Source organism: Siniperca chuatsi, linkage group LG20 (genome assembly GCF_020085105.1).
Source record: "Siniperca chuatsi isolate FFG_IHB_CAS linkage group LG20, ASM2008510v1, whole genome shotgun sequence".
Lineage (NCBI taxonomy): Eukaryota > Metazoa > Chordata > Actinopteri > Centrarchiformes > Sinipercidae > Siniperca > Siniperca chuatsi.
The window spans coordinates 12,015,186-12,031,809 of NC_058061.1; the positions used below are offsets into that span (position 1 = coordinate 12,015,186).

Consider the following 16,624-nt stretch of genomic DNA (forward strand, 5'->3'; position numbering starts at 1 on the left):
AGAGAGTTGGTAGGATTCATCCTCTGGGGACCATGAATGTCTGTATGACATTTCATTTCGAACCGTTCAGAAGTTGTTGAGATATTTCAGTCTGGACCAAAGTGGTGGTCCAACAAACCGACATTGCCATTCCTTGGAGCCATGCATGCGGCTAGCATGGCTAAAAATAGCACTTGCTATGTATTTAAATCAAACATTTCCATTTAATAACGTTGTGTTTTAAGTATTTCATTACAACCTTGCAATGATTAATGTAAATATTGAGACAGTATTTATACTTATGCTATACAACAGTGTTGTAGCTTCTGTTACAAGTCTTACAAACCAGAATTTTGTCTCAGTGTTACTAATTTGTTTGGAACAGCTGTAAAGATGTTTCACCCAGTGGTCCATCTAAGTATAGCTTGCAGTGGAATCGGCCTTAATCAAAAATCAGCATCAGTTAAATTGGCTCTCTTGCATAAATGTGGCTTATATAGCTACTCATTAGCAGAAACACTTTAATTCAATTTAATTGCTCTTGTATGTCAGCGGTAGATCTAATCTAATATGTGGCTCTCGATCATGAATGTACCTGAAAAGATGCAGGCGAATATTGTGTTCTGATCATGTGGCGTAATTGGGTTGAGTAACAATGCACATAAACAATTTGTCAGTCTCCAGCCTCCCTGCAATATAGAAACATGTCTCTTATGTATAGTACAATACTCTCATGTTTGAAATTGGATTTTAGCCTCTTTGTGTCACATGGTGCCTATGAAGGTTTTGAGCCATTCAGAGCCTTACATATAGTTTAATTGTAGGTTAGAGGCAACTAGACTTGATGTGCAGTCTTGAAGATACTTGAGGCCCCCTGGACAATGAATGTACCTAGGTTGATCCAGGGTTGCATATAAATTAGTCTTAAAGCTGAGTATACGGTAGTTATATTGCCTGAGTATAAACTGTATAAATGTTAGGCTTCCTAGAACAGTTTATCAACTGATTAACAATTAGTTTGTGTCTGTCACATACTTTCTATTTGTACTCTGGTCTGCCCTTCCATTTCTTTTTTTTATTATTATTCCACCTTTGTCCTGCTCTCCATTCTCCTCATCTTTCTGTCCCTCTGTGTTAGTTCCAGCTGATTAATAGTACAGGCTAATGGAAAACAACCTGGGCCAATGTTGTCAGCATTCATAACCTCAGCAAATTATTTGAATTCTGCAAAGAGGGCTCTCTTTTGATGAAGGACAAATCCAGTACCTCTCAGAATCAACATTCAGTAGCATATTTGTTAAAGTTTGCCATGTTTGTACACTAAAAGGCTTCCCCAAATTGGGTACTCCTTTGACTACAGAATTAGTTCATTGATAAGCTAACTAATCATTAGCTTTACCTTCAATTAGCTCCTGTATCTGGACAAACTTAGCAATAAATACTTTGCAGTACAATGTGCCCTAAAAGATGCTCCGTTCATACTGTTCCATCCTTTTTCAGTGTCAGCAAGTATTATTAGAATAAAGTGTATTTGGGAAGGATTTGGCTTACTTACTGTAGTTGTGAACTCTGATATTTGAAATGGCAAACTTAATTGGAAGTTGCATGGGGTGTTACGCTACATGCTTCATAGGAAACAAGATTGCACTTACGTTTGATTAAAGGACTCCACATTGCAAAGAGTGGGTGAAATGGTACCTTCACATTAATTTATATCAGTTTTATGTTAAGTATTTTTTTGTCCCTTGACAGCATCAACAAATCTGCATGTAACTTTTGATGCTCACTGTATCATTTATACTTAATATACTGTGTATATTCACTATATTAATGTTTTTAGGGTCAAATCTCAGTGTTTTGTTTTTTGCTGTTTGCAGAGGGTAAAGTGGAACATGTTAATTCATATTAGTGCATCCCACTCCTGAGTCTTTCATGTTTTAATGCATGTGCTTGTGCATCCCTGTTTTTGTACCATTTTGCCTCTGCTGACTCTCTCATCTCCATTTTAAATTCAGCCAGACACAGCGAAAAAAAAGTCAGTTCTATTCAGACATGTTATTATTCCCCAATTTCTATCCCCTCATCTAAAACATGCTGTGAAACCCTTGGCATTCATTATCAGGATGACATGTTTTTCACGCTTGAGACAAGCAGTTTTGGCCATTTACTCAGAGGGTAGGTTGTTGCCTCGACACATGGACTGTGTGACAGGGACACATACACACAAGTGTTTTTGTTGTATGACCAATCGAACCATTTGTCTCAGGAGGAGGGTGTCTTAAATGCAGCAACTCCAGCAGATAATATGTGACCGTTGTAGAAAACAACTATCAATACTTTCCAAGTGTGACTAGCATATCACTTTGATTCAAGCTTGGTTTTGTAAAGCAAATGAATGCCAACCAAGAGATCTAGGGTTCTTGTACCAATCAAGTCAATTAAGCACTTTTATCATGCATGTCTGTGCAGGATACAGGATTCAGCTTTTCATAGGCCAATATTTTTACTGTTAAATCCAAATAAAATAAATGAAATGAAATGGTTTTAAAACTGTGTGGTCTTATCTCTCTTCTCAGGGTGCACCTAAACCCGTTGCGATGGAGCCGTGTTCAGGAGGGAAAGCTGCTGTGTTGACTGTCCTCATGCGTCTGCCCTCTGGGCCCTCAGGCTTACCTCCACCAGGACAGTCAGGTAACACACACAAACCATAAGAATTGTCACAAATGTTTCTTATTTTGATTTAAAATGTATCAACTGTGCAGTCTGGCTGGTAAATGTGTCTTTAAGACACACTTGCCACATACTGCACATCGGAATTTGTTACTTATGTGTTGGGTAAATTACCTCCTCAATATCCATAAGCACAATTAGCATAAAAGGTAATTTTTATGAAAAACATTATATATATTATATTGGAATGATTAAAATTTGTTTTCTGTTGTAAAGTTGTTACCCCTGATTCTCATGATCCATTTTAAAGCTGATACGTGTAATTTTCTTTCTTTTTAGTTAATATATGTTGTCTTTATGTCTATATGGTGAAGTGTGGTGAAACAATAAAAACAGCACATTTACTGCAGTTTGTAACGCAGTAAATACATGCTAAATTAATCCTAAATTAATTACTTCAGTAAATAGAATTATGTTGGTCAGTCTGACATTTCTCTGCATACCAGCAATTAGCATAACCTTCCAACTCTACAAACGTCTCACACCCTCATGACCAGTGATTTTACAAAGAAACAACTTTGTAGACCTTTTGCTCAGTCTAGTTTGTGTATGTATGTATATGCCATGTATTTTACCTGACACATGTTAAGCATGGTTCAGTCTGTCCGTGTACATTTTTTGCATTATTAGAGTGAGCAGGACACAATGAGAACTCATAGAATTAAATTTACTCCATGGTTAAAAAGATCAAAAGAGAACAAAAACAGCCATCCTGTACACCATCAAAAACACAGTGAATATGTATCACATACAGCCCACATCAGCTCAAAACCATACATGTGCATCACAGTTGAACGAAACAACCATCTTGTCCTCTTATTCCTGATGTTGAAAATGTGGTTCCAATAATAAAAATGTGCTCTTGGAAGCTTCAAAATGTATTACATAAATTTGGGTGTTTGAAATATTATACATAATACCTGTAATATCTATTGTTTTATTGTTTGTTTGTTTTTTAAATGAACAAAGCAATTTGTGGAAATTGCCTGTTTTTCACCACCCTCACATTTTTCTTGCTTTCCTTCTTCTTTAGGAATCATCGTTGCCAGTGCGCTGATAGACATTTCACAGCAGAAGCCAACAGATTTTAAGGACAAGTCCCAGGCTTTAAAGAACCGAAAAGCCCTTCCTCCAGCACACCAAGGCACCTGCGTCTGAGTCTCAACCCGTCAGTCCATTGGGTCCCTTCTTATACCATCTGAGGTCATATTGTTCCAACATGCCGCAGGTCTCAGTTGGAGGACTTTCCAGAGACAAGGCATGGCTACATGTAGAAGATTTAATTCGGCTGCTACCACTCAAGTTTTCACTGAAACTTGCCAAGTCCCAAGAGCACAACCCTGCTTACCTTTCCTGCCCTTTTTGCTCTACTCTGCATAAATCAACCTCTGGTCAGATGATCAGAAACAATTTTTCCTTCACCTACTGGGCCCAAATCTCTTCCCTTCAGCTTGGGCAGTCACCATGGCAAAACTTTGTGTCAGCGCTTAGAGGGAACCTGCCTGATCATTGGCTATCAATGACATCAGAGATAGATTCATTTAGAGGATCTGCACCTATCGAAGCTTCAGTCATCAATATTTTGTGACACCTCATTGTCCATTTGCTCAGCATGAGGGAAAAGCAAAGGTGTCTGTACATTGGGTTATATCGAAGTTTAAGTGATTTCCCTCACACCATGTTGGAAATACAACAGATGGTTTAGAAATGGGTGGTAGATATCCATTAAATGCTGCCTATGGGGTTTTTGCTCTTCTTTTTGCTTGCCAACAAGTGGTTTTCTATGGTGCTAAAGCATTTAGTTTTTATGACAAGCCTGACTTCATTCTGCCTTTTTGTGAGGAAAGCTATGCGCTAGGCCAGGACTCTTTTTAACACCCCATGACCACATGATAGTGTTTTGACATCTAGAGTATTGTGTCACGCCACTTTTGCCAATTAGCATTATCTGTTTTAGCATTTACTGTACATATGTATCATCCACCCAGCTAAAGCTAAAGTCTGTAATTTCTGGGGAATACATATACAAATGCTGCAGAGACATGAGACTGCAATCACTACCAGCGGCATGTGGGAGAAGACTGCAGACTGGACGAGGCACGAAAAAAATCATCAGTCATCAAACTAAAGCATGGAAAACTCCAAAACTTAAGAAAAAGTTAGATGCATTTTTTTTAGCAAACTGGAAATTTCATTTGTTACAAAAATCCAATTTTTTTTTTTTTTTCAGTGTGCTCACTGTTACATAGCACAGAGAAAAACTGAAGTTCTGGTCGATTCTTTACTGTAGTTTGTTATTGTATCATTTTGCTGTGCAACTTGGACGTTGGATTGGTGTGGTGGGTGGGTGGATGCCATGTAGGAGAAAAATGTCCATGCTCCTTTGGCTGTTAACTAGTTTGTTTTGTAAGTTTTTTTAAGAGTCCTCTGAAGCTATGACTTTATTTCCATCTTTGAGTACAAGGAATTACGTTACCTTTTTATAATGCCTTGGCTTTCCATGAACTCCTTAGGAGGAGGGGGCATGTTGATCTGCAGAATTTAAAAAGCTGTCGATCAATTTTAGCCCCAACTCCACGCTGAGCTGTACAGTGTCTTGTTGGAACAAATGTGAGTCTTTGTCACTCTTATCTCTTGAGATTTCATGTGTTTGTCAGGTTTTTATGACAGAATGGCAAGAGATTATCATTTATTTTAGGCCTTGTCAACTATCTATGATAAATTGTAAGTCTTTTGCTACACTTGTGAAAAGAGCATTTCTGTTGATATTTTGTTTTGATATTTAACAGATTCCTGTGTAATAGCGCATTTAACTTGATTTTATTGTTGACTTAAATCAGTTTTAATGTCAACTCCTTTTGAATTCTGCATCTTTAAGGACTGTATGGGCATTGTCTTTTTGTTGCAAATTGGTCATTATGATGCAGTATGCCAGCTAATGTGTTTTTATTTTGTGTTTGTAGAGTAATCCTATAACAGTGTCATTACACAGGAATCAGGGTCTCACTGTACCGTGAAAAAAAAGATGATAAACTGCATATCAGTAATCTTCAGTGTATTTTAAAGATGAACAACATGCCAGAAAATAAAAAAAACAGACCTGAAAATCTTTTGTGCACTGGAGTCTTTTCGCATACAGTACTTATAATACAGGCATTGAATTCTACAGTATATTTCTTGACTGCCTGCTCCTGCGTCTGCCTGCGTGGTGCTTTTGTCTCTGAAGCTTAAATCTACCATTTGTGATTGCATTCTGGTGCCCACTGTTCAACACTGGTTGATTGCCTCAGCTAAGAGTAATTATTCCCTCTGAAAGTGTCTGAGAGAGGAACCACAATCCAGACCTGAATCTTGGTGTATTTTGTGCCTGTGCAAGTTTTGTTGAACACGGATACAGTAAACAGCTGATCGTGAAAGTCGCAAAAAAGTACTGTCTATAATGTATATGGTGAAATGTTTTGGCTTGTACTTTCATAAAATGTTTGCTCAAAGGGATGCATCTAAACAGCTTTTTTTACTGACTCCAAGTAAAGACTGAATTAAAATACACTCACTAATGAATTAAAAGATTAAAGCATTTTCTCAAGTTCCATTTGGGAAAAGTCAAATGATTCCAAAGCAAACAAACGATCACGTTAACGTTTGGATTTAATATTTTTATTTTATATACTTCTATATTTTATATTTGCTTATATATTTGCTCTAAAATGACAATCAATGAACCCTCTTTCTAAACTGTTTATCATCTAGTCTGTATTGTAACAGTTCTGATAACAAGCAGAAGGAGTCAAAAGCCAAATGCAGAAATTCAGCAGGCATGCATTCTGAATAAGCAAACCAATGCGAAGAGACAAAATGGAAAAGGTAGGTTAATTAGACAAATACATTCTAAAACCAAATTATCCTGTAAAACTGTTTAAGCTATAGACAAGAGGTAAAACTAAAATATAGGAAATTTCAGACAACATGTAAAACAAACACTGATAGCTAAAATTTTTTTATTTATTTTGATTTCACCTGCAAGTGGCACCTCAGGCTTATTATGTGGCATTAGCCTCTTTTAAAGATCAGCCTAATTTTAAGAGGTTTGTCCTTCAATGTGCTGACACCTTTCAGAGTGCTTGTGCTCCCTCTTCAACATCAGTGGTATGCATTTGAACAAGGATGTAAAGAAAATGGATGCAGCCTGCCAAAGTGCTACCCTGGATAATCCTCATTTATACTTAACAGTATACTTATTAGCTGCAGGCGCTCTTGTAGAAAAGCCACTATAGCACCCTGAAGGAGTGTTCACTGTGTAGGTAAATCATAATGCCATTGATTGTCAAGAAACCTGATAAACCCATTTAGTGCTGATGTATATATGAAGGGCACACATATAGTGTACGTCCTTTATGAAGATTTTCTATTTATAGTTCAGATTTTACACAATGTTTCTTTCAGACCAGTCATTTCAGTGGGACTGGGTCAATAAAACGTGTTGCTTTAAACTCAAAGTACCAAGCATGCACTTTGAACAGAACAGCTTTTTGACCTGAACTTGTCCCCTACGTCTTTCTGTTAAAAGAAAATCTACATGTCCTGTGTGCACTTCTAACATGTTAAAGGGAGGTGACAGGTGGTCCTAAGGCTCCATTGTGCCTTGCACACATTTTGCAGCGCTTGTGGCTGCCAGTCATACATGTAAAGTCCTGTATGACTCCCACGAACCCTCCCCTGCTGTTTTAGTGATGTTGACAATAGACATGATGAAATGTCTTCAAAATAGGACCATTTGTGTAATTTTTGCCATTCATGCAGCAGCCAATATAGTCACATAATGACTAATGAATGTTGAATAAATGAAACATTGTACAAACAAAATTGCTAGCTACATAGAAGAAGGCGTAGAAGAGACTACTCCCAAACTATAATTACTAAAATTAATAATAAAATAATAATACAATTAGAATAACTATATAATTTTATGTAGATGGATATAAAATCTTCAGAATATGACTGTGGCTTCATGCCAGGCTGAAATGAAGCTTTATATTTTTAGTATAGAGGGACACTGGCTATAAGAGCAAACTGTCAGTAAATATTAAAACCAACATTGGTTTTAAGCAGTATTGTCTCTATGCCATATGGACTGTTAAATTCTAATAATGAGGCCTGAGGATAGGCTGCCATCTATTCTGTTACGAAGACAGACTACAATATACAATACATATACATACTGTACATATATAATATACTTTTTTCTAAGGTTTGTACATGCTTAATATGTTTGTCGAATATAATTTTTTGTGCAGTGTTTCTGTATGTTTTTTTCTGTTGTCTTCTGTCCATTTGATGACCATCAGCAACAGAAGACGTATCATGCATTACTAGTGCATCCATTCTTCTTCCGGCAAACCATAATTAATTTGATTATTGGAAAAGGCGCAATATATGTTTTGAAAATTATACATAATGTTACCCAGTTTTGTGGAAAAGATGGAGTGCAGACAACCTGAAACTCAAAAAGCAGAGGGATGAGAAAGTGTAAAAGAGAATTTGTGAACACTTATTATTGATTCATGAATGTGAGCAAAGACTAGTTGAGATGTTGAGAAGTTCCCACATGACAAACTTTAGCTATTTTTGGCCCTTTTCAATTACTGCAGGTTTAGATGCCGTCGTTCCATTTCAGATTGTGTGACAGTAAACCACAAAAAGTGTGATTCGGCTGACGTTTCTCCACACAGTGAGCGCTTAGTTTCAAACAAAATGTTCATCCCAGCAGTTTTGAGTTGTTGTTCACAGCACTGATGAAGAGCTGATGACAGTTCACCTTACAGATATCCAATGCAGCACACTATGCATATATGTTATCTACAGTTGTATATTGTAGACACAGGTTTTACGTTGTTTGCTTTTAAATTCATATATAGAATTCTTGTGAATATGATAACACAGTAAACTGCTAATAGTTGCATGTGAACACCAGGACGAGCTAATTAGCCCTGTGTCTGAAAAAGATCCAGGAAGGCACTAAAATCTGAGGGCTGGTGGCTGTTCCAAGGTGTGACTGACAGTTATTTTTCAAAATGACAGAGGTCATTGCTAAGTAGTGGAGAGGGATATGCTGAATATTTGGAGTGACTGCTGTGCTGAACCTGAGTCACTGTTGGAAAACTGAGTCACTGTTGGAAAACTGATGTCTAGTCTGGTCCAACCCTGATGGTCATTTTGTCTGGCTTTCACAAACATTGATTTCTATTTTAATTCCGCTGAGCCTGCTGATAATGATAATAATAATAATAATAATGTTCAAAGTCCCTTCATATTTGGTAATCTGTTGCTTAGTTCACATTGAATTGGCTTCTGTGGGCAATGTTTTGGGCAGTTTGCCACATATATTTGGATATTTTTTATCATACTGCAGATATGTATGAGTGTGTCACGCCTGATGTCAGCTGTCTGTGTTATAGGATGCAATGACGCCCACAGCAATGTTGCAAGTGCAGGACCGGAAGGGGAATGGGAGATTGTGAGTGCAATGTTCTCTGAAGAATGGAATTTGACACCTAGGCATAAATTGTGGAAAAATTATGTAAATACTAAATGCTACTTTAGACTTTGTTTGCTTTTTTTTTAAACCTTTGGCTATAGTTACATAGTCTTTGTCACAATAACACCTGGGGCTTTTGTACCAATGTTTTCAGGATATAACTCTTACTGTATATTCAATGTTAATATTTTAGAATGTTTCCTTTAATTAGGTTGGAATAGTTTCATTATTCGAAAATAAAATGTATTTGCCTTTCTAGCCAACAGCTCCTGATTGAGTTACTTGAACTCATCATTCAACGCTAAATCTAAATTCTGCTCTCTGATTTTTAACTTCATCCCTCTACATGACTATTATAAGAAAAACAGCTGCTCAACCAAAACACTATTATCTATATTTTTCTCTCTGGTGACAAAGTCAAATCACAGTGTATCAGTGCCAATGTGTGTTCCCTCCTTCTTATAAATATGACCTATAAATCAGTTTCCTTTGTTGTTGCCCTGATAACATTACAAAATGTTCCTGAGCTAAATTGGATAAAGTAGGGGAGACCATGACCTTGTCTTTTGCGCAACTTGTCACAATGCACTTAATTCAACCATAAGATGACACTACATAAATAAATCTGCATGAACAGTTTGATTGTCATACATGATACATGTCTGTTTTTGGTAGGTCGCACTGACTATACAAAGTTAAGAGAATGGGAATAGGCAGATTGCCTCAGTGCAAAACATGAGTCAGTACAGAAATTAAGGCTCTCGAGTTCCCTGATTCACTTATGATGGAAGAGTATAGATTTCTATTCCTGTTTGTCTTGGTTCGTCTCCAGCATTACCAAGAGATGGTGATTAATCTGTCACTTTCAGCAGTATAATTCATGGGGGTGTGTCAGAAGACAAATCTGCCAAACAACCCAACATAATCCTGTTGGATTTTTTTCCACTGCTGGAAGAATTTGAATGCCAGTTCACATTGTAAATCAAACTGTCCAGGCCTTAATTTCAGGAGATATTAATGTCAGTTGTGCTTTACATATAATGGGGAGGGTAAAAAATGAACTAACGAGTTTCTGTGAGGCCTCTACCACCTCATCATAACTAGTGAAATTCACATCTTGTAGGATCTACATGTGTTCAAGGTTTTTAGAGGCAAATATTAATCTGCAAAGTTGAAACTTTTGCAATAATGTGGCCTTCTAATAAAGCATCACAGAGTCCTTCAGGTATCTGCCCTGATACAATGCATAGTAACAAATGATTTATGGCCTCATTCTCACCGGGGTAGATTGTACTGTAATGTGTACAATGCACTGTACTGTATTGTTGCAAAGCAATGGTTTTGTCAGGTGTGTCTGCCTGGTTAATTGCATGATACAGTACTGGGAAAGCATCAAAATGCCTACTTCAGCCATTTTTAAAAAACTAATTTGATGATCCTACTGTAATTTAGTAATTATTGCTTTTTGATACAAATTATTTTTAAATAATTTTAATTATTTTAAATAGGAGAAATTTGATATTCACTTACAACTCATCCAGTTATCCAATCACAAAGGCTGGACCTCTCCTTGCTTTTCCGCTTTCTTGTGTGTCAGCAGATGGCCTCAAGAAGCTCAGCAGAGAGCTCTATGTTGTGTTCTTAAACAATACCTTTTCACAGCGTTTGCTTCTACGAATAATGGCAAAGACTATGAAAAAATTGGCTGCAGAAATTGCTCTACGTTTACATTCATGGAGACAATCCTAAACACCCACTTCTTATGTTAACAGTCAATCTACATGTCTAGTTTGTCAGACTGAAGGTCAGTTGTGTAAAAGGTGTTTGGATAATGAGAATGAAGATGTAAAGGCATCTGTTTTTATTATTTTTGTTTTTACATTTAGGCTACTGTCAAAGATATTACTTATTTTTAATTTACACTGCTTGCTGAAGCTAAAAACATTTCCCATTTTGGCAAAGTTCCTTATAAACTAATGTAGCACAGTAGGCCTACATTGCACAGGAAAGTGTACAGTATATTATAGCAGCCAATCAAGGGGCCTCGTTACTGCCAGAGTTGCCAAGTCCGCTTATAATACGCGACATTGGGCTTCTTCTTTTTTGAAGTGGCTTGAAAAAATTGCGGGTTGCGGTTTTTTGGGCTTGTTTTTAAAAAACATCATTGCTTGTTAGGAAAATCTGACAAGCGACTTCATTCCCCCCCCATTTATGGTCGCTATGTTCCCCAATCCAGTGATTGACACTGTCTGCTCACAGCCTCACAAATGATATCAGTGCTGCAGTGTAATTCGCCTTCCCACAAATCCCCACGTGGACCTATCCCGCCCCCTCCTCCCTCTCATTGGAGAAAAATCAATATCATGTCAATAGTGTTGTAGCCTAACCGATCTGGTCTGAGTGCACCATTCTTATGAATTTTGACATTTCTCTCAGAAATATGTAGGCTACCCTTTGTAATTTAAAAAATACGTTAATACAGTAGTTTATAGGTTGGTTGTTTCTAATTAAATGTAAACACATCTTTCATTTTAGCCATTATCTGTGGTGTTTTTTTTTTTTTTACATTTTATCTCTACTAAATAATATTGAGTACTGATTTATTCTTTTTTTTATAGATATAAAAGAAGTTAATGGAGCACATGACTCTTCTTAGTTTTCCTTTTTAAATTCAAATCAGCATTGCTACAGGCTTTTTATTTTCTGGCTTTACAGACTAGATGTCTCGCTTTGTGAGTAATCCAACAATCACATATTCTGTCAATGTAAATTGTAATCATTACTGGATAATGTTTTCCAAGTTGTCAGCATCACCCTAAAATACACCACCAAAGTTATTATAAATAAAATCTGTTTTTGCTTTTCAAACTCCGAGTGGTTTCATTTTAATATGTTGCAGGCTCATTTATTGAGCCTTTTCACATTGAGGCTGTAACAGGCTATATAAATATTGGGCTTGTTTTGGAAGCTGAGGTTACTTATTTGTCTCGCGAGAGTTTGCAACACGGATTACTGCCTCCCACAGTTCAAAACGTCAAATCAAGTTATTAATGCTGCATTCACGCTATGACGGCAGAATAGGAAGAATGGGGAATATCCCGTTTCCTGCAGTCACACCAAATAAATGAAAATACAGCCTAAATTTGTCATTTTTATCGTGGTACATATTTGTAGCAGTTCGTTGGCAAGTTAACTAGATATAAATATAAATAACTATGCTTATTTTTTAAAGTAGCCGTATTCATTGTATTAGCATATTAGACCTAATTTGCATTGAACTTCGGAGCAATGGCAGTTGCCTCTCCACCAGGTAGCTAGTGGACACCTGTGTACTAATTTTCACTTTAGTTGTCAGGAATTCTTCCCATCTTCTTGGCTGAAAGTGGATATTTTTACAACCTGCTGGTCATATTAACGGGATTTTTTCGTTTACAAACATTTCTTTAACTTTGCTGTAAATACTGTGAGTTTACCGCTGGGCATTTATCATTATAAGTTCGCTTGCCAATAATACTCTACTGTGGTTTTAGGACTGCTTTGTGGAGGAATAATTGTGTTTGAGTTGCACTCCCTGTTAGCGCTTAGCCTCAAACTGACAAAAGTTTGAAGCTGCGTGTTTAAACCTTGGGACTACTCTGCAGAGATTTTGAGGATAGCTGCTTCTCTCCAGCAAGGTAAGACTTTGCTGCGTATGTGTACAGTGAGTTGGCGTCAGCCTCTGTTCAGTTTGTGCTTGTGTAACGTTACCTGGGAACATCAGGTTATGCCACATGGCTGCTCTTCAGGTTTCTCAGATGTGTCTTCTTGGCATCTGCTGGTTGCTAATTTTTCTTTTATTTTGCTTCCTTCCTTACTTTACATAGGCTACAATGTGTTCACGTATTTGCTTGGTATTCTTTTTAAGGCTCATTCGTCTTTGGTTGTTTGGAAGGTCCATTATGGTATTTAGATTTACATAATAGTGAAATATGCGTACTCACATGTAAGTATCATGAGTGTTGTGCTGAATTGCAGCATATTTCCCCCCTTGCTGTTCCTGTTGTTTTGCAGGGTATGTTGGCTTCCTGCAAACTCAGATCTGTTAGAGTAGTTTTGTATATTGGCTTAAAGGAAGCAGAATAGATAATTGTCTTCCACACAGCCCATACACACACTTATTTCTCTGTATTACTGGCTTCATGGCAAACTTAACATGGCTATTGTCACATAAGATAGGTCGTTATCGTCACAATTTCTGTACACACTTCATATCTGCAAAGCATTAATAAATCATTTCAACTCAAACCAGTGGGTTTATGTGACAGCTTGCTTTACAGTTTTCATATCATAATTGCATCTCAAGTGCTGAGCTCCAATTCTAGAGATTACATTGCTACATGACTCAGCTGCTCATTGCCAACCTTAAGCTTTATTGGTGTACTGATGGTCATCAGTTATCAGTGGGTACATAACATTACATAAGAGACTACTCCAAACAATACTTTTGTAGTGAGTTGAATATGTTTAAGTTAATAATTATCATCTGCTGCATAGCTGATTTTTTTATTTTATTTATTTTTTTAGCTTGCAGCTGCATAGATGGATTGCTGGATTTAGATTACATACAGGAACTTAGATACATCTAAGTTCACTTGCTTAGCCAGGAGACATTTGACTCCTGGCTCTGTATCTAACTTGGCTTTCAGGATAACTTTTACTACCACTCCCCAATTTCTGTTGTGCTGAGCTGAGTGTTTGCATGTGGGAAGTGTCAGAGCCTCGTTGCCAAATATCATCTCTGTACATGTTATGTTTTGACATAATAAATGTGTTCTATGTGAATTGTCTGCTTGTTGATATCAAATAGCCTGAAAACACAAGGTTTACTCAAATAGTCATTCAAGGTATCATGTTTGTTTAACGATTAGCCACCAGCTGGGTGTTCACCCCTTTCCATGAAGGACAAATCCACTGTGTTAAGGTCTCAGATGTAACTGCTATATGCAGTACTGCCTTCAAAATACAATCTGTGTCATTCTTGACAAACAAAGAATAACTATTGTGGGGGCACATTTAGCAAAATATCATCAAATGTATGTTGTTGTTATACTTGACAGAGCATTTGCAGTAGGAGTAGGAGATTCCCAATATGACATTATGCAGTAAGAACGCTGTTTAGTACTTCCTTGATGAAGTGGGTGTAAGCTCAAAAGCAGCCAATTTGTGACCACCAGACAAGAAAGACACTAACTTTAGTAAACACACAGATAGGAGGTTAGCTACTAGTTTGACAGACTGCAGACTCTCACCCTCTCATGGAAAATGAATGGCCACCAGGAATTGAAAGGGAAGTTGGAGCAAATTCTCATGTGGGAGAGTCATTACTATGATTGAGAACAGCTCGTGTCATATTCTCCAGTTTCACCCCAGGTTGCCCTTTATGGAAATGGTGCTCTCCGTGGTGCTGGACTACTGGCTAAGTGGCATGACAGTCCAGAGTTTCATGCTTAGTATTACTCACGAGAGTGACCCAGGTTCTTCAGTAAGAGCTTTATTTTTGAAAAGTCCTTTTTTCATCACAGACGAAGCACAATGGAACATGGAATGATAGTCTGTCCATTTGATCTCGATTTCTGAGCATCTTGAACTGAACCTTCATCTAGTGAGTAAGTTAACAAATGAAGAAAATAATAGGAAATTAGTGGGCCTACATTGAGTTCCCATTACAGTAAGTAACCCGAACAATTGATCATGTTACTATGTTTCCAGATCATTTGTTGCAAATGGTTGTAATAAATATTCTAGTGTATGATGCAGCCACATTATCAGATATGTCATCAGTTTACTGTTATCATGAAGTCTCAATAGGTTACATTAATCTTACATAATGCCATGAATGACTAATTTCATCAACTGAAATTCCTTTGCCATTCTAGCTATTCATTGTATAGTAGTGCTGAAATGATTAATCGTCAACAGTTATGATAACCGGTTAATTGTTTGTCATTTATTAAGTGGAAATTCCAATAGTTTTCTGGTTCCAGCTTCTCCAATGTCAGAATTTGCTGCTTTTTCTCTGGTTTGTATTATTGTAATCTGAATATGTTTGGGTTTTAGACTGTTGGTTGGACAAAATAAGACATTTGAAGATGTCGCCTTGGACTCTGGGAAACTGTGATGGGCATTTTTCACTTTTTTCTGTGATTTTTTTAGAATTTTTTTTAAAAAAAAGTTGAAAAACAGCTGACAGATGAATCAATAATGGAATTAATCGTTAGTCGCAGCTCTGCTGTATAGTCTACATTTTAGTCTACCATTTCAATTCTGTTGTACATTACTTGAAATAACATGATGACTTAAGTGATCTAATCCTGTCAAGGGGGGCACATAGGTTAATGTGTCTTTCTCCAGCCTGTACAATAAAAGGTCATCTCCAGCTTTGTCGTATTTACTCTGGTCTGTTTCCTTAATCCATCCAGGAATTTGAAAAAGTTTTCAGTCTCTTCTACCTTTTCAGTAAAGTAGAGCTTATGGTTTTGGCTTTACAAATAGAATTATTATCTCTTATCTTTGCCCCTGCACTGGTCTGGAAAAGATGTGAGGGGAAGCATCTCAAAATAACTGATACCATGGAGTGTTTACTGTGAACAGTCTGGCACACATTGACATTTGGGCCCAACAAAAAAGAACGTAATAAAGTGAAATTGCTGCTGCTGTCCTGCTTAATGGAAAAGGTGAAATCCACCAAATAGTTTTGAGGTGCTGAAACAATGTTGCTGGAGAGGTCAAAGTTGCAGTAATTAGATGTGATCCCTAACAGGCAGTGCTGCTATGATTGAACTATTTTATCGTATCCTCTTTAATCTATGCCAAGGGTGAGCATTTGGACTAAGCAGACCTGCAGTGGTTTTATAGACATCCTATCTCCCAGTCCTCAGGGCTTTATGGCAAGGGAACAGTAAACCTAGAGAGCAATAATATTTATCATAGGTTTAATGACAACTATTCTTGTCTTGAGGCTTCAGCTATTATGTGCGCTGCATTTTTAAAACTTCAACAGTTAAATTGTAATGTCATTCATGAATGTACTACAATCAAATCCCATGAAGAGGTACAGGAGTTTGGGAATTTGAGTATACAGTGCTGTGGTTGCTTAAGAGAGTTTCCTTCTTTACAACAGGTCTAATATCCATTTTTAGAAACTGAAACAAGATGAACATTAACTTAAATGAACAAGGACATTGAACAAACAAAAATAAAAAACGGCCTGTTAAACATTATTTTTTATAACTTTTAGAGATAGCTAACACATTCATAAAAATGTTCACAATTACTTTTATTTCCATGTTTAAAAACTGCTGTCCTTGATTAGTGTCACATGTCAAATTGTGGATTTATCCC

General features: G+C 37.0%; 1 protein-coding gene across 1 annotated transcript in view; it reads left to right on the forward strand.

The window, feature by feature from the left end:
• The window catches only part of atrnl1b (attractin-like 1b), a 69,679-nt gene extending 63,863 nt beyond the window's left edge, over positions 1–5,816 (forward strand). The window contains exons 28-29 of the mRNA XM_044177704.1: positions 2,556–2,670; positions 3,743–5,816. Coding sequence (XP_044033639.1) covers positions 2,556–2,670; positions 3,743–3,867 — 240 coding nt within the window. The 3' untranslated portion in view covers positions 3,868–5,816. The remainder of the gene's footprint in view (positions 1–2,555; positions 2,671–3,742) is intronic.
• The last annotated feature ends 10,808 nt before the right edge of the window (positions 5,817–16,624 follow it).